The sequence below is a fragment of the Amborella trichopoda genome, chromosome 2 (genome assembly GCF_054954075.1).
Source record: "Amborella trichopoda isolate Santa Cruz 75 chromosome 2, AtrichopodaSantaCruz75HAP2 v2.0, whole genome shotgun sequence".
Classification (NCBI taxonomy): Eukaryota; Viridiplantae; Streptophyta; class Magnoliopsida; order Amborellales; family Amborellaceae; genus Amborella; species Amborella trichopoda.
In genome coordinates this window covers 62,971,679-62,996,409 of record NC_142337.1, presented here as the reverse complement: position 1 = coordinate 62,996,409, position 24,731 = coordinate 62,971,679, and the positions used below count along the sequence as shown (strand labels likewise).

Here is a 24,731-nt window from a genome sequence, read left to right as displayed (position 1 = left end):
CAAAATTTATTTTATTATAACATGTAGTGTAAAAATTTCTTAGTATTATCTTAAAATTTATTTTCATGTATAACTATAAAATTTTAAACTCCAAAATGATTAAAATCAAATAGATCTATAAACATATGAAAATCTAAAAAACAGACGGTCTAGATACTTTATTGCAAGATGCACTATTTCTGGAACTCAAATATTTTTTTTATATTCATACCTCTCGATATCCAGATGATCAATTAGAGGGTTTTTCAACATTAAAACAACTTCTTTTGATTTTTGAGGTGCATTTGTAATTCTACATTTTAAAATTGCAACCTTATATAAACTTTTTCTTTAATTAATTGCATATTTGCTAAAAAATTTAAAACAAACTTTAGGAAATGTTTCTATGTGAACCCAACAACATCTTAGTTCTATCATTCTATGTGACCCCACGTCTTAGCCCTACTATTTTTCATACCACAATGTCCCGTCAAACATTGTTTTATTTATTTACAAAACATTTTTGGATGAAATTTTGGAAAAAATAAAAAACAAATATTTTCTGTAAAATTAAATGACCAAAATGCCCCAAAAATTATTTGGGGTATTCTAATAATTTTTTTATCACTGAAAATATATTATTATTATTATTATCATGTGCGCCCTAATCAGATCCATGCATGCCCCAAATTTTACTTCAAAATTATTTGTAGAACAAAAATAGAAAATAAAAAACTATAAGTTGTCGATCTGACGGTTAATAGCTAGATTGTGACATTGTGACTTAAGCCATCTCAGCCATCGTAATTTAAACCATCTTAACCATCTGCTCAGATCTGATGGCTGAAACCAGGGATCACATATACTAAATATATGGGTGGGGTCACATAGAAAGACTTTCTTAAAATTTTTATTGGTTACTCGTGGAAAGCCTTCCCTAACTTATGTTGATTACACGCGTACCCTAAAAATTTTAGATCAAATGCGAAATGCTCTACGTATATGTGGAAATTACAAAAGAAGGTTGGTCAAATATTTTTTTCTCAAAACTGCCCTTTAGTCAACACGAATTTTGATTTTTTTTTTTTCTATATAATTTTTTCTGTTAGTTGGGCATTTTGTTTTTTTAATTATTCCACCGCCTTACTTACGGAAAAAAAAAAAAAAAAATCAAAATTTGGGTTGACCAATGGCCAAAAAAAAGAGAAATAAAGTAGTTTGACCGACCTTCTTTGTAATTTTTACAATGGAGCATTTTATATTTTACTTAAAATTTTAGAGTCCGTACGCAAACCACTCTAGATTTATCTTATTTAGGCTGCATAATAGAATTTTATATTTAAATATTAATGTCATTTTATTAGCTTTCATGGTCATGATCTCAAGGAGAGGATTTTTGCAGGGATCTTTATGTCAAAACATTTGTTATAAGGATTGTATACAATGAGACTATTTACCTTTCATGCATAGAGATCAAAATTACTTACAACCATCCGATATGAAATCTGGTAGCTTGGATGAGTCACAATGTTCGAAAAAATTTCTTTTATACGTTTAGTTTGGTAAATAAAATAACTTCAGCCATCCAATATCACATCCCGTGGTCAAGATCAATTGCGACCACTTTATACTAAAGGTAAATGGTCTCATTATATACTTTTCCTTGGTTATATTGTAGGAACCAATACGCATTTGAGAGAAAAGGTTTGGGTATGATTAGAAAGTCTTATCTAGTTTAGCATTTAGGAGTTCCAAACGGTATTGGATTTCTAAAAGATTAGGACTGGAGAGTAGAATCCCATTAGATTGGTTGTAGTAAGAGATTATTATTCAAAATCTGTATTTTTCACATCATAACATAATGAACGGTTGAGGGCAATTTCCAACTTTCTCACCATAATTTATCAAACAACACTTCTAGCTTTCAAGCTACTAATTTTCACACTCTTCCCAGAATCCCAAAAAGTCAGCTGAAATTTTCCCTACCCTGGGATGTGCAATAGAGGGAGTGATTTCAAGCTAGTAATTTGCACCAACTGCACAGAATCCACAAAAGCTCAGCAGGAAATTTTCCCAGCCCTGGGATGTGCAATAGAGGGGGAGAGAGGGGAAGAGGAAATGGGAAGAAGATGAAAGCCCTAGGATTTGTGGAAAAAGTTAAGCACTCGAGCCTCAACAAATAGAAAAGAAAAGAGGGACTGAGCAAAGGTTAAAGCCCTTTGGGTTTAGAGAGAGGGCACACGTCCGATGTCATGGTGGTTAAGAATTGGAAAAATGAACAATTTTTTAGATTAACAATATATGTTTTTTAATTTTTTTGATATTGTTTATTTTAAGATTAATAAAATTTTAAAATATTCAAATTCTTTGAAATCTTCATCCATGCCCTTTTTCAAATGTATAGCAATATTATGAAACAATCGTCCAAAACCATGTTAGGGCCATTTGTGTCTTGACCCCACCCCCTGATCCCTACCCTTCTAAACCGGAGGGTGACAGAGTGCGGGATCGCGGCTAGATGTTGCGTATGTCACTCACATAGGAGTGGCGTCAATACGTGTCATAATTGCGGAATCAAAGCAACCACGAGAAAAAACACAAACTCCCACAAGAAACAACAACAACGGCTGGATAATTTAAAACCATTCATATCCATATGCATTCTCCAAAAGTCATAACTACAATATCCAGAATGTTACAATTCATCCAAGGCACCAAAGCCTATTAACAAAATTTTAAAGCTTCACAAACAGTACAGTACGACCGACGGCCAGCTGACACCTAAAAAAATGCGGAGATCTCCTAGTCTAACGCGGGCCTTCCGTCCACCAAACACTATCACCGCCCACCTGTATTCGACTTGCAGCCGTTAATCTACAAGGGTGGAAGAAAATGAATGAGCTAAAAAGCCCAGTAAGTAGATCACAGTATCATGCTTCCCTGTCGATGAATATTATCACACATCACAAATCAAGGTTCTAAGCCATGCTGATAAAACATAAGTCATGCATCACAATTATGTCACAATTATATGATGATGCTTGTCATGGTAGAGCAAACACAATATAAGATGTAAGATATCATATACACAAGCAATCTATCAAATTTCAATAGATCCACACAAACAAAAGAGTATAACCAAATCAACAGATACAACCCACTCTCTAGCCCTATTCATTAGGCCAAACACATATCTCAGATCAGTCACATAACTTAGGTAATCATATATCTCATGTCAATCACGCATCTCAAGTAATCACGTAATAGTCAAGGTATCACAATATTCAACTACAAAAGGGTGACCCATTGCGTAGTACCCATATAGATCTAGGGGGGGCCACGACACTCCCAAATATTCACATTCAATTCTTGACTCTCGTCCTATCATGGGGAGTTAGGGAAATATCTTGGCTGTCAGCATCATCATTTACACAGTAGGTGCTCATTCACATAACACATAAGCAACATGGTACCATCATTCACACAGTAGGTACCCATTCACTTAATACGTAAGCTACACGGTACCATCATTCACACAATAGGTACCCATTCACAAACACATAAGCAGCACAGTACCATCATTCACACAGTAGATGCCCATTCACATAACACATAAGCTGTTCGGTACCATTATTCACACAGTAGGTACCCATTCACATAACACATAAGTAGCACGGTACCATCATTCACACAGTAGGTACCCATTTACATAACACATCAGCTGTACGATACCATCATTCACACAATAGGTACCCATTCACATAACCCATAAGAAGCATGGTACCATTATTCACACAGTAGGTACCTATTCACAAAACACATAAGTTGCACGATACCATCATTCACACAGTAGATACCCATTCGCATAATACGTAAGCAACACAGTACTATCATTCACATAGTAGGTACCCATTCACATAACACATAAGCTGCACGATACTATCATTTACATAGTAGGTACCCAATCACATAAGACATATCACATGGCACTTGCGTTAGAATCATGTACACATATAATTGAGCATTTCTCAAAGTCATGCACACACATCACCGAGCATGTCTCAAAATCATGCATTCATATCACAACAAGGCATACATAATAATCATGCTTCCATATCATAGCAAAGTATAACTCTTTATCATGCGTTCATATCAGAATAGGGCATGTCCTACTACGTACATTCATAGCATAATAGGGCATATCATGCACTCATTTATCATTAGCAATACTTTTGAGGCTTATATAAAACATCAGCAATTCATACATGAAATCATACCCCCAGGCCCATTAACTCAAAAGACATCATCATACAATTTTTTGGTTTTTCATAATGCGTATAGTCTACTTCTAAAGACGTATTGGGAGATTCAAAATCCATTTGGACCTATGATCACTTTTATGACAAACTTGGCTCATAAAAACACAAATTTCGTGAAGAGCGTAACCCCAAAATTGGGCTTAAAGCTCATCAAACTGGTTCGTGTTCTTTGGATAAAGTTTGTGTCTTTGTAGCAGAAAATGCAGTGTGATATACTCATAGAAATTGGGCATAAATTTCAAAATACATTGAATTTTAATATGTTTTTAAACTATTTTTAAAATAGACTCATAAATCTTTTATTTAACAATTGTTTGAGCTCATTCTGATATATTGTGGTCAGTTAACAGTTCCACACAATACACGTAACTGTTCTGGAAAGCTCCAGTCTTTACAACAGAAAACACAGTATGGCATACTTATAAAAGTTGGGCATAACTTTCAAAATACATTGAATTTTAATCTACTTCCAAAAACCATTTTTTAAAATAGACTCGTAAATCGTTCATTCAGAAGTAGTTTGAGCTCATTATGATATATAATGGTTAGTGAAAAGCCCCACACAAAAATATATAAAATATCTGAAATTCCATTTCACAATTTTGGCATACTTTAGAAAATGACTAATAACATCCAAACTAAAATAGAAATTAAAATAAGGTCTTTTCCATCTTAAAATAGATTCACAGGGGTTCTTTCCCACCAAATTTCATAACCATCATAGATATTTTCAATACTCTACTTATCACATGAATACGAGTCACAATTCTGTAAAATACATAGGATAATCCCGTCATATCTCAATCTCATACATTCACATACATATTTACCATCACATCCATATTTATGCTTGGACTTCACACTTTGATGATCTAAATAGCATGCATCAAACAAAAGTAGGAAAACATGGAAGCTAGATCTACTTACCTACTGCAAAAGAAACTCCAAAGTCTTCCTCCAACTTCACCTTGACTGCCCAGCTCCACAAGCTAAGGTCTAAGCTTGAGGGACAAGGCTTGGAGAGGTCAAATGACAAAGGGAGGAGGGGTGAACGTGTGTGAGAGTTAAAAACCCTATTTCATGTGCGGTGGGGTGTATAGATAATCAACTATGGTGGCAGCTTGCGAAAGACAAGTGGTGGTAGCAAGTGACAAGTGGCACCACACAAGTAACGGGTGGTATGAGGGAGGAGAGAGAGAAGGGCAAGCATGGGGACATTATTATCATAGACTCAGCAAGCATGGGAGACAAACATCATTGTGGGTACAACAAGCCCTTGCCACTTGGCACACAGGGGGGAGAGAGAACAAGAGAGAAGAAAATACCATAAACTACTATACACCACCCTCAGCGATGCTCCAGACGGCGTTGCACTCGCGGCGATTACACTCTGACATGCACAACGATACCCCAAATCACGCGCGGTGTTCGTCCTTCACTCACGCAGCGTTATTTCTTCCTGTGCACGGCATTTCTCCCTTGCGTGCACGACGATACTCCTCCACACGCGTGGCATTACTCCAAATAGCACTTCCCAGGCTTCTCCACTCTCTCTCCAATTGTCAGACGATGCTACCTCCCATCGTGCATGACGTTACATCTTACGCTCGCGGCGATGCCTCCAATCGCGCACGGCGTTAGTCTTCTCCTTTAGCGTCGGGCGTGTGCTTCCTTCTCTCTACTGCCGTGAGTCTCTTAGTCCAGAAAATTGGGGTCCTTACAATTTGTTTGACTCAAATTTTAAAATATATACTCTTTGCATTCTAAATAAAAATCACAAAAAGAAAAATTTGAGAACACAACCTAAAAAGTGTTTTTTTTAGTCCAATTAACATAGGCATTTTATTTTGGTGAGATGCGTAGATCTAAGTCTTAGAAGGATCTTTTTTCTTTCCAAAATTTTTAGATAACTTTATTATCATTAGATTAACAACGTTAAAAAAGAAAATTTTGATTTTGAATTCATAGAGGCCTAGATCTTGAAATTCACGAAATAAACAGTCCAGAGGATACTTATTTTAACCATGAGTAATGATCCTATAGGATCCTCCCCACCCATGTGTGTAGGAACCTAAAGGATCAACATTAAAGTTGACATGAAACTCTAAAAAAATTATTACATGGTGTGAGACTTGACTTTTCTATAGATCCATGCCAAATTTAATGGTGATCTTTTGAGGTCCTACACCCATGGGTGAGGGAGGGTCCTATAGGATCATTTCTCTTTAACCATATATAGGGTGATTTTTTTTTTTTTTCTTCTGATTGATTAATGAGATGAAGAGAGTGTGTACAATATTTTAGATTTTACAAATACCATAAACATGGTTTTCTAGAAATGTGGTTTCATTATATTACAATGGCATGGTGACATGATATCAATTCCTTTTTACTAAATACGCAATAGAACCTTGATGTTCCAACACCCGGCTCTCTCAACAGTAATGGTATCGATTCAGTGACCTAAAAAGACCTTCACAATATTATTAATGTCGTGATAATTCAAGGTTCGTTGGATTATCATGGCACTAATAGTATTGTGATGGTTGACATTCTTTGCTGCACATCACAAACCATTATGGTACTAATCAAGATTTGAAAATCGAGTGATTCAGATCGGAATTGATTTCAGATAGAAAATCTTCGATGGCAATCTGGATCCCACAATATATCAGGATTCGGCCATGTCAAAACAATCTATTATGATGAAATTTTGAGATGCACTTTAATTCTACATTTTAAGATTGCAATCTTATATAAATTTTTTCAATGAATGAATCAAATCGAGCAAATTTTCATCATTTAATTGTTTGGACATTCATTTATTGATAAACACAACATTACATTTTAAGGATCAATTCTTTTTACCTAGAAATTCTACCAGAGAGATGGAGAGTGTAATTGCTGTAAATTGAATCAATAAAGCGTTACTTCTGTCTAGAGAGAGAGAAGAGGGTTTTCCCAAAGTAATGCCAAAAATTAACAAAAAAAATGAAAATTTAGCTCCTAAATTGCGTTGTCCATGAAAATTAGTAAAACACACAATAATTCATCTATGATTCTAGACCCAAGTAAAAAAAAGGAAACATTCTGCAGATTCAAAAGCTCAACAATTTTTTAGAAAAAAGCCAATGAAGAAAAGAAATTGATTAAAAAGTGGAAGCATATGATGGAGAGCTCTATCAGGTATGCAATTGAGCATTTCAAAAACCCACATAAAGGGATTTTTTTCTATTGATATGCTCTAGAGAGAGAGAGATATTGATATGCTTTAGAGAGAGAGAGAATCACTCCATGAATATATTCAACTCCCTGTTCTAAAGCCATGTTAATGACCACATCCTTGAGCTTCTATCTTTTCCTATTCTCACCAAATTCATACACTGAAAAACCATTTCACCCATAATGACCATTTGATATGAGAATGAAGATTCATACCCCAATTCCCACCTTTTTAATTCCTTTCAGTACATCAAATTCCTTCTCTTCCCAACTAATAGCACCATCAACCGCTCTCCAACAAATTGCATTTGAATTGAAAGTTTGCTCTTCAAACAATGACCTCCAAAAGGGACTGTATCTCCACACCAAGATCTTCAAAAGTGGCCTATTATCTGATATTTTCACAAACAACTTCCTTCTAAACATGTATTCAAAGTGTGCCACTATTCTCAATGCCCAACAAGTCTTTGATGAAATGCCCCAAAGAAATGTGGTCTCCTACACTTCCCTAATGGATAGTTACATTAAGCACAACCAACCCAAGTCAGCAGTTCAGTTATTGGGCCCAATGGGCCTAGAAGGAGTGGGGCCAAATGATTTCACATTAGCCACTTGTATTAGCGCTTGCGCCCGCCTGGTGGACCCCACTTTAGGCTCCGGGCTCCATGCTAAGGCCCACTTGCTTGGTCACGTGGCAAACTCAACAGTTGCCACCTGTTTAATTGACATGTATGGCAAATGCGGGCAGGCCCATGAGGCCCAACAGGCCTTCGGTGAAGCCCAGGCCCGCAATGTTGTCACTTGGACGGCCATGATCGCAGCCTATGTCCACGCTGGCCATTGGATGGATGCCATGTGTCTATTTTCCAATATGCCCTATGAGGGGCCAATGGCCCCTAACCAATTTACCTTTGCTACCATTGTGGGGGCATGTGCCAGTGGGGCCCGCCTTGCTGCCGGAAAAATGACACATGCTGCCCTTTTACGGCGATCTTTTCATCGAAATGAGGTTGTCTCGTCTTCACTGATCGATATGTATGCAAAATGTGGTTGCATTGCCTCTTCTATTCGAGTTTTCAGGGCAATTAATGGGGACCCATCTGTGATTTCATGGACTTCCATCATAGTTGGGTTGGCCCAACACGGCTGTGGCCTAGTCTCTCTCAAGCTCTTTGATGAGATGCTAGAGAGAGAAGCCAAACCTAATGATGTCACATTCTTAGGTGTACTATATGCTTGTAGTCATTCGGGGCTGGTTGATGAGGGCTTGAAACACTTTGAATCAATGGAGGCTTTACATGGGGTTGTTCCTGATGCTAAGCATTATACTTGTATGGTGGACTTGCTGGGAAGGGCGGGAAGGCTCGATCAGGCTTATGAATTGATCAAGAACATGACCATAGAACCAGATTATCTTTCTTGGAGTTCTTTGTTATCGCATAGTAGAATTCATGGTAGGTTCGATTTGGCGATTATGGCTGGAGAAAAGCTCATCGAATTGAACGAACAGGTTGCTTCAACTTATGTTATGCTATCAAATATGTACGGTAAGATAGGGAGATGGGATGATGTTAGTAGGATTAGGAGAGAGATGAAGAGGCTGGGGATCAAGAAGGAGCCTGGTTGCAGTTGGGTTGAGATCAAAGACAAGGTTTACATGTTCTTTGCAGGGGATGAGATGTTTGAGCGGAGAGAAGAAATAGAAAGAGTACTGAGGGAATTGGAGAAGAAGATGAGAGATAGAGGGTATGTAACAGACCAGAGTCTGGTGTATTATGATATTGAGGATGAGGCCAAGGAGATGGTTCTTGGTTCCCATAGTGAGAGGTTGGCACTGGGTTTTGCATTGGTTAGCAGCACGGCGGGGTCTACAATTAGGATTATGAAGAATTTGAGGATGTGTGGTGACTGTCATGAGGCATTCAAAATCATGGGAAACATTGTTAGGAGGGAGATTATAGTGAGAGATGTGAATAGGTTTCACCATTTTAGAGCTGGTGTGTGCTCTTGTGGGGATTACTGGTGATGTGTGACCACATATCATATTATATGAGTTTTAGTTGGAATGGATCGGATCATTTTTCAGGACAGGAACTGGAAAGAGTGTGGTCGCAATTGAATGGAGATAGGGAAGAAGGTTTGAAGCCGACCCCAAATAATTGGAAAAAAGCTATGATGATGATGAGGAGGAGAGAAGAAGATTTGACATGTTCCTTACAGGAGTGAGAGGTGCATGATTTGTAGGCTATGCTATATGGAGAGAGCAAAAATGGCAGAAACAGTGTGCATGGCTGGTAAGATATGGTGTTCAATGAGATTGATGATGAGACCAATGAACTGGTCCTTGGGTCTCAAAATGAGAGGTGGGGTAATGGGTTAAAGCTGATTGGTATTGTTAAAGAGTTCCCCCACATCAGGGATATATGAGGCATCCAAGTCATTGGGGACACGGGAAACTGTAGAAGAGATCCTAATGAGGTTCATCATTTTTAGATTTGGTAAGGCTCATGGTGGGGTTTGGGAGAGAATGCTCGAAAATATTTTCGCCATTTGTGAGGTGTGAATAGGTTACATCCCTCTTATTGTTAGGATTTTTTTTTTAGGTGAGTCTGATAAGGGGAGAGGGTCCCTACCCTTTGGTAGAAATTGAGCATATGGCGTAGCGTTGCAAATGTCAAGGGCTAGCCAATTAAGCCCGGACTCTTTTTCTCTTATTGTTAGGATGTGCTTGAAGTGGTATTAGTTCTTGCACTGGATCTCTGCCCTGTGATCACTGTAGATGATCCAGTTTTTGTGAGATGTGATAAAATTTCACAATTTTAGAGAGGGTTTATGATCAGTCTGAGTAAGGGTTACGAAAACCACTTTCAAGTTGATTTTGTATGTAGTGTCGTAGAAGGTTATGAACCTCTAATATGGATTGATATTAACTTGGAGTTTTCTTACGATCTGGTGCACTAATGCTTGGTTTATTACATTTTATTCTTTGAAAAGTAATGCTTGGTTTATCACGCTTAAACACCAGTATTTTCATTGGCATTTTCAACTGTCAAATGTTTGGACCCTCTTGAATTTCATAAGCATGCCTAGATATTTGACATATTTGTAAGAATTGGTATGATTTGGCATCACTACATGGAGTTCACAAGGATCATCACCATCAGTAGGAAAAATCAAATTGGAAATGGTTAACCATACATGAGGCCGGAAGCAGTTCTACCAGCCTAACCAGTAAACCCACCGGTTCAACGCATCTAATCGGGCGGTATTAAAAAAATAAAATAAAACATGAAAAGTATATTTAAATTATTATTAGACAAAGCATATCCAAATGAAGTTAAAAATTAATGAAAAAATAGATTTTAAATAGTCGATTTGTGCCTAAAGGCATTTTTTAAATTTTTTAAAAATAATGGGAAAATGTAAAGATAAGTACTAATAGACAAAACAATTTGCAATCTTTGCCAAAATGATAAAAATATTAAAAAATACATTACAAACAAAACCTCTTATGTTTTGGAATTTATGAAATTTTTTTGAATTTTTTTAAAATACCCGACTGGTTCATCAAAACCGGTCGAAACCAGAATTGGCCAATGACCAATTCCGATCTAACTGGGTCTAACCAGGCCGTTATAATTTAAAAGTTGACCATGCCATACTGTTCATAATATTATGAGACATGTTCACGCTTATTTTGTTATAATTGATAGGATATTAGGAGCCTTAGCTTTGTAATGTGGATTCTTGGGCCTTAAATCTTTAGTTCCTTCATTCAAATCCGAAGTATATAAAAATCACCCATGTGTAATTCATGCCCAATACTAGACCAAGACTTCGACAAAAAGAAAACAAGAATTGACAAAAATGAACCCATGAGATCCCATCCTATAAAAAAGTGTAGGAACCTGATCTCCATTGTCAATTGGCTCCAATGGACGACGGAGATTGTCCATTACCAGGTCAAAAGCAAGCCAGTGTCTGATATATGAACCATGCTCACCGTCCATGGCAGGCCACCAACGATGGAGATCAGGGTCCTACACGTTTCGTGTATGAGTAGGTATCATACTGTCATTCTCCTTAAAAAGGTATTTAAATAGAAATCCGATCTGAGTGTTTTAAATATTAAACTTTCCAAAACAACATTACTGCTTTTTTCTTTTGTTGCTTTAGGTTGTTAATAATTGGAATACTTAGGGCCATGTGGACAGATTACAGTAAACGAAGTCGAGACAAGAGTTCTCATGGAAGGTTTAAAGATAATAAAGAATCTTGAGACTTAAACAATGATTGAAGGTGATTTAAGCCATGTCATTGTTTATGCAAAAGGAGAAATAAAACTTCATTGGAAATTATGCACCATTTTTTACAAAATCTTTTTCATTTTAAGTAGTGGTTCTTTTGAGTTATATGATTGTTTTTGGAAGACTAATATGAAATCTGATGCTCTAGCAATGAGTATTGAATAATTTGACTTACGAAAAATAATTGGAACACTTTCCTAGTATAAGTTCCACTTATGAAAAGCATTTGGTGAGTATTGAATCATTTGTCTGGCTTTTTTTTCCTTTTCATTTACTCCGACCGGAGTACCCTATTTGTTTACTCCCTCAGGTAAAACTCCTTTTAGATTTAATTTTAGGACCTCAAATTCTTCGACCTTTAGATAAAGAAAATGTTGGTGCAGCCCATTAGCCGGTAACTACATATGAGCCTAATAGTCCAAATTCAATAAAAGTTAGTCTAATGATCTCGATTGTATTTCGTATTTTAATTTTAATTTTTTTTATATAAATCCAAATCACTTAAAATTTTGATCATGTATTCTATAAAAATAGAAGAATCCAATAAAAAAATAAAAAAAAATTGAAAAAATAATTTGATCAAAGTACCTTCAAAACTTTGTAGGGGTATTTTGATCAATTTATATTTTACAAATTATTTTTTTTAATATTTTATTAGATGCGTCTTGATGAGAAGAATAGATGTATAAAATTTCATGTGATTTGGATTCGTGGAAAAAAATTAAAATTAAAATACGAAATGATATCGTATCCGTCAGATCAGCTCAGATTCAATTTGGGCCGTTGGGTTCATACGTAGCCGTAGGTTAGTGGGCCTACGCCAGCATTTTCCCTTAGATAAAACTCAATAAAAGAAATCTTATAATTGTACCTTCTATGCACTAGAAAAAAATAATATTTTACGATCGAATAGAAACCATCTAATTTTTAGAGCATGAGATCTAAGTGTTAGGAAATTTAAAATTCAATATATTTTTTCATATTAGTAATCTAGTGATTCTTAAGGAATTTCCAAGATTTTAGATTGAAAAATCCTCTCAAGTCTTCAAATCGAGGGAGTAGATGTACTACATTCCCGCAGGCATGCTCATAATTATTATTAGGATTTACAAAACTAATAATTTGCATACTGAGATAATGATGATGATATAAAGTTGCAAATTAGTATAAGATCAGGTTTATAGGGGTGAGGTTCGTATAGGTGTCAACCTTATAGTATTGGAGTAAGGTGCACCTCAAAACTATGTTGAAAATGTAGTTTACATGCTGCAAAGCCTTGTAATGATATGAAAATCTATTGTTACCCTCATTTATGAAATTTAAAGTTCTAAAAATAGTAATTATAAAGCAGATATATAAACACTTAAAAATGAACGGTCCAAATAACATCTTCGAAGATGAACTATTTTTATGACTAGAAATTTTTTTTTTTTTTTTTTTTTTCATTTTTATGAATCACGAGGTTGAGATGATCAATTTGAGAGTTTTAAGCATAAGAACAACCTTCTCTAATAGGTTTTTTAGGTGCACCTTACTCGTATAGTATAAAGTTGATACCTTATATAAACTTTTTCCAACCAATGAGTTTGTCAAAACTATAATGGTGTTGGTAAGTGTAGACGTCCCAGCTTTGGGGAATGAATTTCTAAAAGCTCTTACCCTTGAGACCTGGACCTAGATCTATTCGGATCCGAAAATGATATACAAAATAAAAAATTATGAGCCATCCTATTCAGATCTCACAGTTAAAAGCCAACTTGAGATATTATGACTCAAGTTATCCCAGCCATCTACTCAGATCTGACGGCTGAGATCAAAGATGACAAGTATTATATATGTGAGTGGGGTTACATAGAAAGTTTTTTCTTGATTATTAAAGTGAAGAAAGTATGTGCACAAAATTTGAGATGATACAAATACGATTTTATTATAATATAATGACACGGTAACATGTGTCATTTGTATGAAACTAAATTTTGCATACACTCCGCTCATAATCATTTAAATATTATTAAACTTAATAATAATTTGAAAATATGAAATATTTTATAACTAGATAATAGAATTTATTGCAATGCAATTTTTTTGTTCAAAATTTGTAGGTCAATCAATTTCTAAGAAGATTATTGGAACAGAGCATGCGATCTCAGCCGTTCGACGAGCATAGATTGATAGATTGAATCGGGACCCTTGGACATTACAAACAAAAAAAAAATATGGGGAGAGAATAACGAAGGGATAGGATTATGTTATACAAAATCAAGGACAAAAAGGGGGTAAATTAATTAAAGGCCGGGTCACGTGTGCGCATCTCTAGCTTTTACGCGTGCGTTTTTGTTGGGTGTTCTTTTCCTCAGGTGCCCTGCATTTACGTGGCGCTCCTATGTGTGGTCCATGCACCATGAACCCTTAACTGAACACTCTCTCTCTCTAAACTTCGATCCAGTGAACTCTCTTTCTCTCTCTAAACGTCGATCCGGTGAACTCTCTCTCTCAATCCAGTGGACTCTTTCTCTCTAGAGTCTGAGTTTCTCTCTCCATTCTACCTTTTGCTCTTCTTCTCTGCGTTCCATTTCTCTCCTCTCTCTGCGTTCCATCCCTCTCCTTTTAGTAGAAAACATGGAGGAAACGATAGCAGAGGCTGACGACACAGGAGCAAATAAGCACTTGAGACTCCGGCGCCTTGATTCTCTTGAACTTGAGTCTGCGAACCTTTCTGAGATCGATGGCGGCTCCAAGGTAGATTTTCCGGCATCTCGCCGTTTTCTCTCTATTTTTTCTCTTTCTCTCTCGCATATTTTTTCTTTTATTGTCATCGTTATGGTCTGTTTTTTCTTGCTCTTGTGATTTTTCAGACACAAATCCTATTTTCAGATGAGTTTTGTTGCAGGGTATTGAAAGTCATTATGGAATGTCTACAAGTTTTTATTATTTTGGAAGAGATTCCATTTAGGGTAATTTGGGGGTATTAAAGAAGAGGATTTGATCTGATTGATGCAATTCTAAACCAGTAAATGTTGTTATTTGGACAAATGTTTAAGAACATATTTGTTAATTTTCAACTTTTGATTATGGAAAGGGATATGACCATGTCGAAATTGTGCTGAACTTTTTTAATCCCTCCATCTATTCTGGGCGGCCCAAGTAGGTGAACCGGGGTGGGAGGTGTCTGAAAAACTATCTTAAGTCCAAATTATACTTAAAAAAATACATATTGAGGTATTTTTAATACATTTTCTTTTATGTTCAATCAATCTAAACTCTAAAGACAAACCAAAGTATTTGAGATTTGAACAATACGTTAATAACACATTAAAAAAATACAAAAACATAATCCGACATTCAAATTCAGTTCTAGACTACTAGTAGACTAGACTACTAGTACTAAGTACTAACAAAATCATAAGGAAAATATAATAGTCATATAGTAAGAAAACTCACAAGTCATAATTCATAATTCACAAATCATAAATTATAATCCAATTAATCCATACTCCATTGTCCAAAGCCCAACCAAACACCATAGAGCAAATTCTTAGTAACTCATACACATAATGACACAACACATAGTGCATAGTCCATTAACTCCATACCATTACCTTGATTATTGTCCAAGTCCAATACCCATACTTCATACACATAAGATGCAGACATGTAGTTTGGATGATGCTTCAATCAATTTATCCAAACTTTGAATTAACCTATCAATCTACCAGGAAAGCAAAAATGTGTTTTTTTCTTTTCTTTTTTTGCATTCTAATATGTAAAAAAGCAGAAAACGGTTTAGGACACATAAAGACCTAAACCCCCTGTTTAGGTGAAAAGTACAAAATAACCCTCCACGATGGGCATTATTTTTGTCCTGAAGTGGATGCTCTTGGCACTAGGCAGACCGTTTTTTGAAACATTGCTTTTTAGTTAACATTTTATTTTTTTTGGCCAATTTATCCCTAGGTCAATACTTTTGGTAAAAGCCATTTGGTAAATGCTTTAATCTAGTTATCCAAGTTTAAATAGTAAAATACTGCGGTCCTATGCAAGAGGCGAAAATAATGAACAAATAAGCATAGGTCAATTATTTAAGTTTTTTATTCTTTTACTTTGGCTAGTCAAGTAACCTCGTATTTCAGGTAATCGGACTAGCTTCTTCAGTTATAAAGCATTTTAGGCACCCATATGATATTTTCCTTCTCTTTTTGAAGTAAATCGGTTTGGCTACGTACATGTCAATAAACCTAATGCCCTGGAGTCTGTTCATAGAAATTGGAGCCCTAATCTTGCTCCTTTGTGGGTATTTATACTTAGTGCAACTATGCAACAAGTTCCATCAGTAAGTCTAGTCTTAGTGTAGATGGGGCTCTGAGCATTTGTTAGCATTAGGGTAAACAGAATTTGAAAACATTTATTAACACGAGTGTTTAAACAATAGGAATTGGTGGCTAACTCAACAGTTGCCAGTTCGAGCTGGCTGCTGGCATGTCGGCCTCCAACAATGAAAATAAATAAATAAATTATGAAAAATGAAGAAAATCACCCAGGATTCAAATCTATAGTAGTACATTGGGTGCTCAGATTTAGACAATCTGGGTGATTCCAATGTTTGATACCAACCAAGATAGGGGACCCGGAGGTCCGATCTGACTTAGGCGATTTCGAGTGAGATCGCAATCTAATAACATGAATTTGATCCACCCATTGTGTAGCCATCATAGCAAGAGAAAAGAGGCAATTGTTTAAGCAGTTATGCTCGATGAAGTTCTAAGTTGATAGATAGTTTGGCCTTAATAACAAGAAAGAAAAAAACCAGCTTTTAAGGTAATACATCTATACTCTCATTGATCGGTCTAAGAAGGATGAGGACATTAAACTTTCCCTTAACCCGTCCCATGCCTTGGTAAAGGAGTTGAGTTGTGTTAGGTAGACAGCCAACATAAAACTTTATCCAAACTTATCTTCCATTTATAATATCATTGAAAAACCAACTTTCATGGTAGTCCACCTGTACTATCCTCTAAACAACTAGCTTTTATGGTGGTCCACCTGTATTAACATTTTTATTATTTATTGATCAGTTTAACTATATTTGCAGGATTTCAGTTGGGCAACCATCTTGAAGCTTGCTTTCCAGAGCATAGGTGTTGTATATGGGGACCTTGGAACTTCACCTCTTTACGTGTATCCCGGGATTTTCCAAGATGGGATTAAGCACAAAGATGATGTATTGGGTGTATTATCTCTTATTCTCTACACACTCATACTTATTCCCTTCGTCAAATATGTCTTCATCGTTCTCCAAGCAATGACAATGGGGAAGGTATTCTTTCATTATTAATAGTGGTGAATTAGTTCTTTTTTTCAATTACTATTATTATTACAACTAGGATTACTATAGTAGTGGTAATTATTCTCACTAGCAGTGTTATGAAAATTGTTATTTCTTATTGTATTAGCATTAATCGATTGCCATGCTTATCAGTATTGTACTTGTCTAGGAGATAGAATATAGAGTAGAGTGATCAGCTAAATAAATTTCAGATGATCAAATTATTTGATTTTAAAACATGTTTAGCTCAGTAGCAGAGTAGAAGTCGGCAGATGAGTGTGCTTTTTAGCATGTACCCACATTCTATATTTGATACACATGCATGTGTAGCGGATAAGTAAAGTTTGTGTTTGTTGCACTTGACTAATATGTTTTGGTTCTTAGTGTTGCTCCAAAACGATGATTATGAAAGAAGAGGAGTGACATTGACTGTTTTGAGTTGCAATGATATTTCAACTCTATCCTTTTTCTTATTAAGTTTCCTTATGGATGAGTGCTAAACTTGCCATTTACACATGGCAATGTGTAGAAAATACATAACAAAATTGCATTTTATGGGTGAAAATGTGGAAATACAGATTGAAAAGTTGATATCAGCTACATAAACACAGTCATATGTACAAAGATACCTAAATCCTAGTCCCTAAACCTAATACATAAACCCTAAATGCATATATGCGTATGTACATACATATTACGCATGAATATGCGGTTGTTTATAATGTATATATTTCTTTAATCATGCTTCGAATGATAATTTAACTAACCGTTTTCTATACTTACATTTTCAATCCCCTAATCTCATCTATCTCCAGGTGGTACATTCGCATTATATTCATTGATATGTCGTTATGCCAATGTGAGACTCATACCAAACCAACAAGCTGAAGATAGGAATGTATCAAACTACCGACAGGTGGTGCCAAGTAGGCAACTTGCTTGGGCTTCCAAAGTGAAAAACTTTCATGAGGGAAGTGCAACCGCTTAGAGCATCTTGTTGCTCATGACCATGCTTGGGACCTCCATGGTCATTGGTGATGGTATCCTCATACCTTGCATTTCAGGTTTGCCCTCTTTCTATAGTTATAGATAATCATTTGATGTTAGAAACAAGAGTTTAGAACTACATAGATTTTGTGAGTTCTGGAAATGCATTGGGTGCCTTTGGAGTTATTGTAACTGCATTCTAGTGTTAATTTTTTTTAACTTTTTATTTTTTATTTTTTCTTATTGTCTTATAATAGTATCAGCTGCGAGTGGAATAAAGAGAGCTGCAACATCATTGACAGATGGTAAAGTTATTTCATTCTCTCTTCATGTGTATTACCTGTAAATTAATTTTGGAAGAGTTTTGAAGTAGGCATACTTGCACTAAATTAAAGAGTTTTTTAGCATCTTGCATATTGGGCTTATATATTTATCTATGACTTCACATGACATAATGGCCATCATACTTTGTTGGGTAAAAGTGTATTTCGGATCTGACCATTCATTTGGTGCATTTTCTTCTAGTGTGGATGGATATAGATTCAACATAAGTTGTAATGTACATTATGTATCACACTATGTCATTTTCCCTCCCTCTGTGTGTGGGCATCCACGTGCTTGCATGAAGCTTACCTTATAAAGATCCAAAGAAGTCACCTCAATTAGGACAATGTGGCACACACACACACACACACACACATCTAATAGGAGCGAGCAAAAACAAAAGGAAAAAGAAATCCTGGCAAAAGTAATATGCTATGGAGGAGAAATAGGAGATAGGAAACAAACTTATTGAAAATTTAGAAAGGGCTTTACATGCTTATTATTATTTTCAAAAATTAGGAATTTCTGTAAGAGTATTTAGCTCATCAAAAAAAGGAAAATCTAAGAAAAAATCGACAAAAGGTAAACAACTTAATGACTTAAAAATTAACTAAAAAAAAATAATGATTTATTAAATAATTTTTAAAATTTATTTTTCATCTAATCTCTTTGTAGGAGCATCACCCAAGATATGTGCCATTAGCTAGTTATGTTTTGAAAACAGGACATTTCTATTGTTTCACATTTAAATTTTCTATTTTACCTACGTCAAGAATCCATGTAATTTTCGTTCTTTCAAACTTAGTGGTGTTCTGTTATTTCCCTCTTTTGATCTTATATTTTTTAAAATCCACAAGTTATTTGCTAATATTTATTTTCCAAAACTCATATGGTTATATCTTAATATTAAATTTTCAGGATCTGTCGTGATGATTTCCATAACTATTTTGATCTGCCTCTTCGCTCTACAAAGAATTTGGGACAGGGAAAGTTGGTTACAGCTTTTCACCGATTCTTATTGTATGGTTTCTTTTCATTGGCTTCTACAACTTTATTAGGCATGACCCAGGGGTGATTAGAGCCCTCAATCCTATGTACGTCATAGAATATTTTAGGAGAAACAAAAAGGATGCTTGGATTTCACTTGGTGGGGTCATCGTTTGCACCACAGGTTTTTATCTATTTATCCTTTAACTGTGCCTTTTTTTATGTTGATTCCGAATTAATTATGAAGCTGTAATTCAGATGTATACTTAAATGTTTGTTTTAATTGTTTTTGAACTAAAATAGAGTCAACAATCTTTTTCTTTTGCTATTTGTTTTCTTTTTCAATTTGAAGCAATGATTGTGTAAGGTTGAACTAGCTAACAAACAATTCCTTGATATTTTAGTTGAATTCATTGATTTGAACTTCTACAACAATTTTTATTTATAATGCCACTATTTGTGTGCTAGGCGCTGAGTGCATGTTTGCGGACCTCAGGCATTTCACCATGCGGTCGATACAGATAAGCATGTGCTCTGTTGTGCTCCCGTCTATTATCTTCGCGTATATTGGGCAGGCTGCCTACCTTAGGAACCACACCTCTGATGCAGCAGACAGCTTTTACAAGGCCACACCAGGTAAATTTAGACATTTACTTGGAATGTTTTTCTGTGATTTAGGCAAATGAGCTTAGGCACAAAGTACAACATTTGGATATGACTACTTTACAGCGTATGATTTTCATGTTATTCAAGGGGTGATTTTGATCCTACTGACAAACTTATCTTCTCTTTATTAAAGTTTGGATGCATGTGTGCCTTGTGCTGTATCCATGACACAGCTGTTTGCTAGTATAGTAACTGTACATATGATGTTTGTATGCAATATACATTATCTTTCTATGTTACAGGGTCCTGAAATGGTCTGCTTTTGTAGATTCCCTGTATTGGCCCATGTTTGTGGTGGCAGTAGCTGCTGCAATGGTTGCAAGCCAGTCATTGATATCCAGTTCATTTTCTGTCATAAAGCAATCCCTTGCAATGAGGTGTTTTCCGCGTGTGAAAGTGATACACACTTCTTCCAAGTATAAGGGGCAGGTGATCATACCAGAAATCAATTGGTTTCTCATGCTCGCGTGTATGGTAGTCACATGGGGATTTGGGACCTCTGAATCCATTCAGTTGAGCAATGCATATGGTAAGAACGCTTTCCCATCCCAACTTACACATTGGTTCTTTCTTGTTATGAAAATTGGAAAGGTAAGCCTTGCTAAGCACATTCACAACCACATAATCCTAAAAAATACCAGGCACAAAAAGTTAACTATATCCTCTGCAAATTCCTTCATTACTATGACTGCTAAACTGGTGATTTTTGGTTGCTAAAAGTTCTCTTATGTAACCACTCCAAGCTCCAAAAAGTATTAGGAAGTGTTGCTTTTGATTTCACAAGAAATCGAAGAAAATAGAAATGTTTCTCGATCTTGAGAAAAATCTCAAATCCTAAATCTTTTGAGAGCTTTTCTCTCTCTAAGACACATACAAGAGGGGTTATGGGGGACTAGAATGCTCCCTGAAACACTTTTTCCCCTTGTTAGGGTTGAAAACCCCAAAATACCCCAAGCTGAGGGCCTATTTCCGCCCTCGCTTGAGTCGAGGCACTCCTTGCCTTAATACAAGAATCTAGGGACCCAAGGCGGCCAAGGCGCTGCCTAGGTGTGCGCCTAGATGCCCAATGCCTAGGAAGCCAGCCTAATACGCGTTTTGGCTTTCCGAGTGGCTGGGTGGCTGAATTTGTTAATATTGTCTGATTGTTCACTTTATTAGTATTTCCTACAATGTGTATGATGTGGTTGTGTTTTTCAGGAATAGCTGTGGTATTCGTGATGACCCTCACGTCTACATTGCTAATCCTTGTCATGGTGATGATATGGAAGACCAACATTCTGTTAATAGTTGCTTACATGCTAACCATTGGCGTCATTGAGTTTCTGTACCGTCTCTTCTGTCATTTACAAGTTCAACCGGGGAGGCTACCTCCCTTTGGCCTTCTCCGCCTTCCTCATGTTCATCCTGTATGTATGGAGCAATGTGAGTCGCAGAAAATATTCTTATGAGCTCAAACAAAAGGTTCCAATAGCAAAACTCCTCGACATTGCCACGAAACCCGAAGTCCATAGGATCCCTGGCCTTGGCCTTTTCTACTCTGAGCTTGTTGAGGGGGGTACCACCAATCTTCTCCCATTACGTCGCTAACGTGCCGGCCCTCCACTGCGTGCTTGTGTTTGTGTCCATCAAGTTCCTTACAATTGGTCGGGTCCCTGCAGCTGAGCGCTTCTTGTTTAGGCGGGTTGGGCTCCATGATCTCTCTGTTTATCGATGTGTAGTGAGATATGGCTACGCAGACATGCATTTGGATCATGTTTCATTTGAGAATTCCCTTGTTGAGGGGCTCAAGGAATTCATTAGAGCCGACTTTATGAAACAAAAATCTGAGAGTTGTGTATGTGCACAGAAAAGAGAGATGGATAATGGTGGTTATGCGATTAAGGAGATTGCGGAAAGTGGTTCAGACTCAGATGAGGAGTTTGTTGAAAGGGAGATGATGGAGGTTGTTGAGAGGGAGTTGATGATGGTGGAGGCTTTGGGGACTGGTGTTGTGTACATGTTGGGCCAGACACAGGTGGTGGCTAGAAACGGTGCTTCATGGTAGGAGAGGGTGTTGATAAACTTCGCGTACACTTGTCTGACGAGAAATGTGAGGCAGGGGATGGATGTGTTGGCCATACCTCACAAGAGCCTCTTAAAGGTTGGCATGACATATGAGCTCTGAGAAAGAATACCTCGCAAAAGAGTCTTTTGATGGTCGGCATGGCATATGAGCTCTGAGAGAGATACAGAGAGAGAGAATGATTTAATCAACCTTTTTTATTTTTATCTTTTACTTCTTAATTCATTTTTAATGAAAGAAAGTGTTGCAATGTTCTTAGGACTTTGTCAGTTTACCTATATTATTTTTTAATTCATTAAAGTGGTGAATTTGATGGGACCCATCTGTTATTTCATGGACTTCCATCATGGTTGGGTTGGCCCAACATGGCTATGGTCTAGTCTCTCTCAAGCTCTTTGATGAGATGCTAGAGAAAGAAGCCAAACCCAATGATGTAACATTCTTAGGTGTGCTATGCGCTTGTAGTCATTCGGGGCTGGTTGATGAGGGCTTGAAACTCTTTGAATCAATGGAGGCTTTACATGGGGTTGTTCCTGATGCTAAGCATTATACTTGTATGGTGGACTTGCTAGGAAGGGTGGAAAGGTTCGATCAGGCTTAAGAATTGATCAACAACATGACCATAGAACCAGATTATCTTTCTTAGAGTTCGTTGTTATCACATAGTATAATTCATGGTAGGTTCGATTTGGCAATTATGGCTGGAGAAAAGCTCATCGAATTGAACGAACAGGTTGCTCCAACTTATGCTATGCTATCAAATATGTACGGGGGGATAAGGGAGATGGGATGATGTTAGTAAGATTAGAAGAGAGATGAAGAGGTTGGGGATCAAGAAGGAGCCTGGTTGCAGTTGGGTTGAGATCAAAGACAAAGGTTTATGCGTCTTTGCAGGGGATGAGATGTGTGAGAGAAGAGAAGAGACAAAGAGTACTGAAGTAATTGGAGAAGAAGATGAGAGATAGAGGGTATGTAACAGATAAAGAGTATGGTGTATTATGATATTGACGATGAGGCCAAGGACATGGGTCTTGGGTCCCATAGTGAGAGGTTGGCACTGGGTTTTGCACTGGTTAGCGGCACGGTGGGGTCTACGATTAGGATTATGATGAATATGAGGATGTGTGGTCACTGTCATGAGGCATTCAAATTATGGGAAACATTGTTAGGAGGGAGATTATAGTGAGAGATGTTAATAGGTTTCATCATTTTAGAGCTGGTGTGTGTTCTTGTCGGGATTACTGGTTATGTGTGACCATATATCATATTATATGAGTTTTTCTTGGAATGGATCGGACCATTTTTCAGGACCAGAACTGGACAGACTGGTTGCAATTGAATGGAGATAGAGAAGAAAGTTTGAAGCCGACCCCAAATAGTTGGACAAGGGCTATGATGATGAGAGAAGAAGGCTTGAAGCATTCCTTGCAGGAGCGAGAGGTGCATGATTTGTGAGGCTATGCTATATGGAGAGACAAAAAAGGTAGAAACAATGTGCAGGGCTGGTAAGATATGGTGTTCAATAAGATTGATGATGAGACCAATGAACTGGTTCTTGGGTCTCAAAATGAGAGGTGCAATGGGTTAAAGCTCATTGGTATTGTGAAAGAGTCCACCAACAAATGGATCTGAGGATTTTGAAGTTGTTTGGTGAGTGCCATGAGGCATCCAAGCTCATTGGGGAAACAGGGGAAACTGTATAAGAGATCCTAACGAGGTTCATCATTTTTAGATTTGGTAATGCTCATGGATTTGGGTGAGAATGCTCGAACAATTGTTGTCATGTCAGAGGTGTGAATAGATTACATCCCTCTTATTGTTAGGATTTGCTTAAAATGGGATTAGTTCTTGAGCTGGATCTCTGCCCATTGATCACTTTAGATGATCCAGTTTTGGTTTCACAATTTTCAACTGGCAAATGTTTGGACCCTTTTGAATTTCATAAGCATGCATAGATATTTGATATATTTGTAACAGGGGAATTAGTATAATTTGGCATCACTACATGGAGTTCTCAAGGATCATCACAATCAGTTCATTGGGTTGGACGGCGATGGCGGGGGAGTGTGACTTATTATTGTTAAATTAATTATATGCTTGGTGAGACACTGCCATGCCAAACTGTTCATAATATTATTAGACATCTTCACACTTATTTTGTTATAATTGATAGGAGATTAGGAGCCTTAGGCCTAAACCTTTTTGTTATAATATGGTTTCTTGGGCCTAAACCTTTTAGTTTCTTCATTCGAATCCGATGTTTACAAAAATCACACCCCATACACGCTACTAGATGAAAACTTCGACAAAAGAATTCAATTTTAAACAAGAATTGAGAAGAATAACCCCATGAGACCCCATCCTATATAAAATTTGTAGGAACCTGATCTCCGTTGTCAATTGCCTCTGATGGACGATGGAGATTATCCATTACCAGGTCAAAAGCAAGCCAGTGTCTGTGTGGACCATGCTTACCATCCATGGCAGGCCACCAACGATGGAGATTAGGGCAGTACACGTTTCGAGTATGAGCACGTATCATATTGTCATTCTCC

The 24,731-nt window shown here is 36.8% G+C and overlaps 1 protein-coding gene, 1 long non-coding RNA gene and 1 pseudogene across 4 annotated transcripts; 2 read left to right on the top strand and 1 right to left on the bottom strand.

The window, feature by feature from the left end:
• Positions 1 to 2,611: 2,611 nt before the first annotated feature.
• On the bottom strand, positions 2,612 to 5,564 carry LOC148783418 (uncharacterized). 2 transcript variants are annotated; one of them, XR_016050673.1, is made up of 2 exons: positions 5,226 to 5,564; positions 2,612 to 2,919 (listed from the first exon to the last, which is right to left on the bottom strand). It is a non-coding gene; the product is annotated as an uncharacterized LOC148783418 (long non-coding RNA). The 2 variants fall into 2 exon arrangements; XR_016050672.1 differs by having other exon boundaries at positions 2,612 to 2,853.
• Positions 5,565 to 6,228: 664 nt separating this feature from the next.
• LOC18445296 (Tetratricopeptide repeat (TPR)-like superfamily protein) lies at positions 6,229 to 10,462 on the top strand. Its single transcript, XM_020674062.2, has one exon. It carries the CDS (start codon positions 7,717 to 7,719, stop codon positions 9,544 to 9,546), a length of 1,830 nt encoding a protein of 609 aa, XP_020529721.2. The 5' UTR covers positions 6,229 to 7,716; the 3' UTR covers positions 9,547 to 10,462.
• Positions 10,463 to 13,940: 3,478 nt separating this feature from the next.
• LOC18445295 (potassium transporter 5-like) lies at positions 13,941 to 24,373 on the top strand (annotated as a pseudogene). Its single transcript, XR_016050079.1, has 8 exons — positions 13,941 to 14,566; positions 16,917 to 17,141; positions 17,966 to 18,214; positions 18,395 to 18,442; positions 19,380 to 19,632; positions 19,917 to 20,084; positions 20,383 to 20,643; positions 21,312 to 24,373. The product of XR_016050079.1 is annotated as a potassium transporter 5-like (transcript).
• Positions 24,374 to 24,731: the final 358 nt, after the last annotated feature.

What these genes read in the sequence shown, in the direction of transcription:
- LOC18445296 (XM_020674062.2), top strand. Translation starts at nt 7,717, where the DNA reads ATGAGAATGAAGATTCATACCCCAATTCCCACCTTTTTAATTCCTTTC.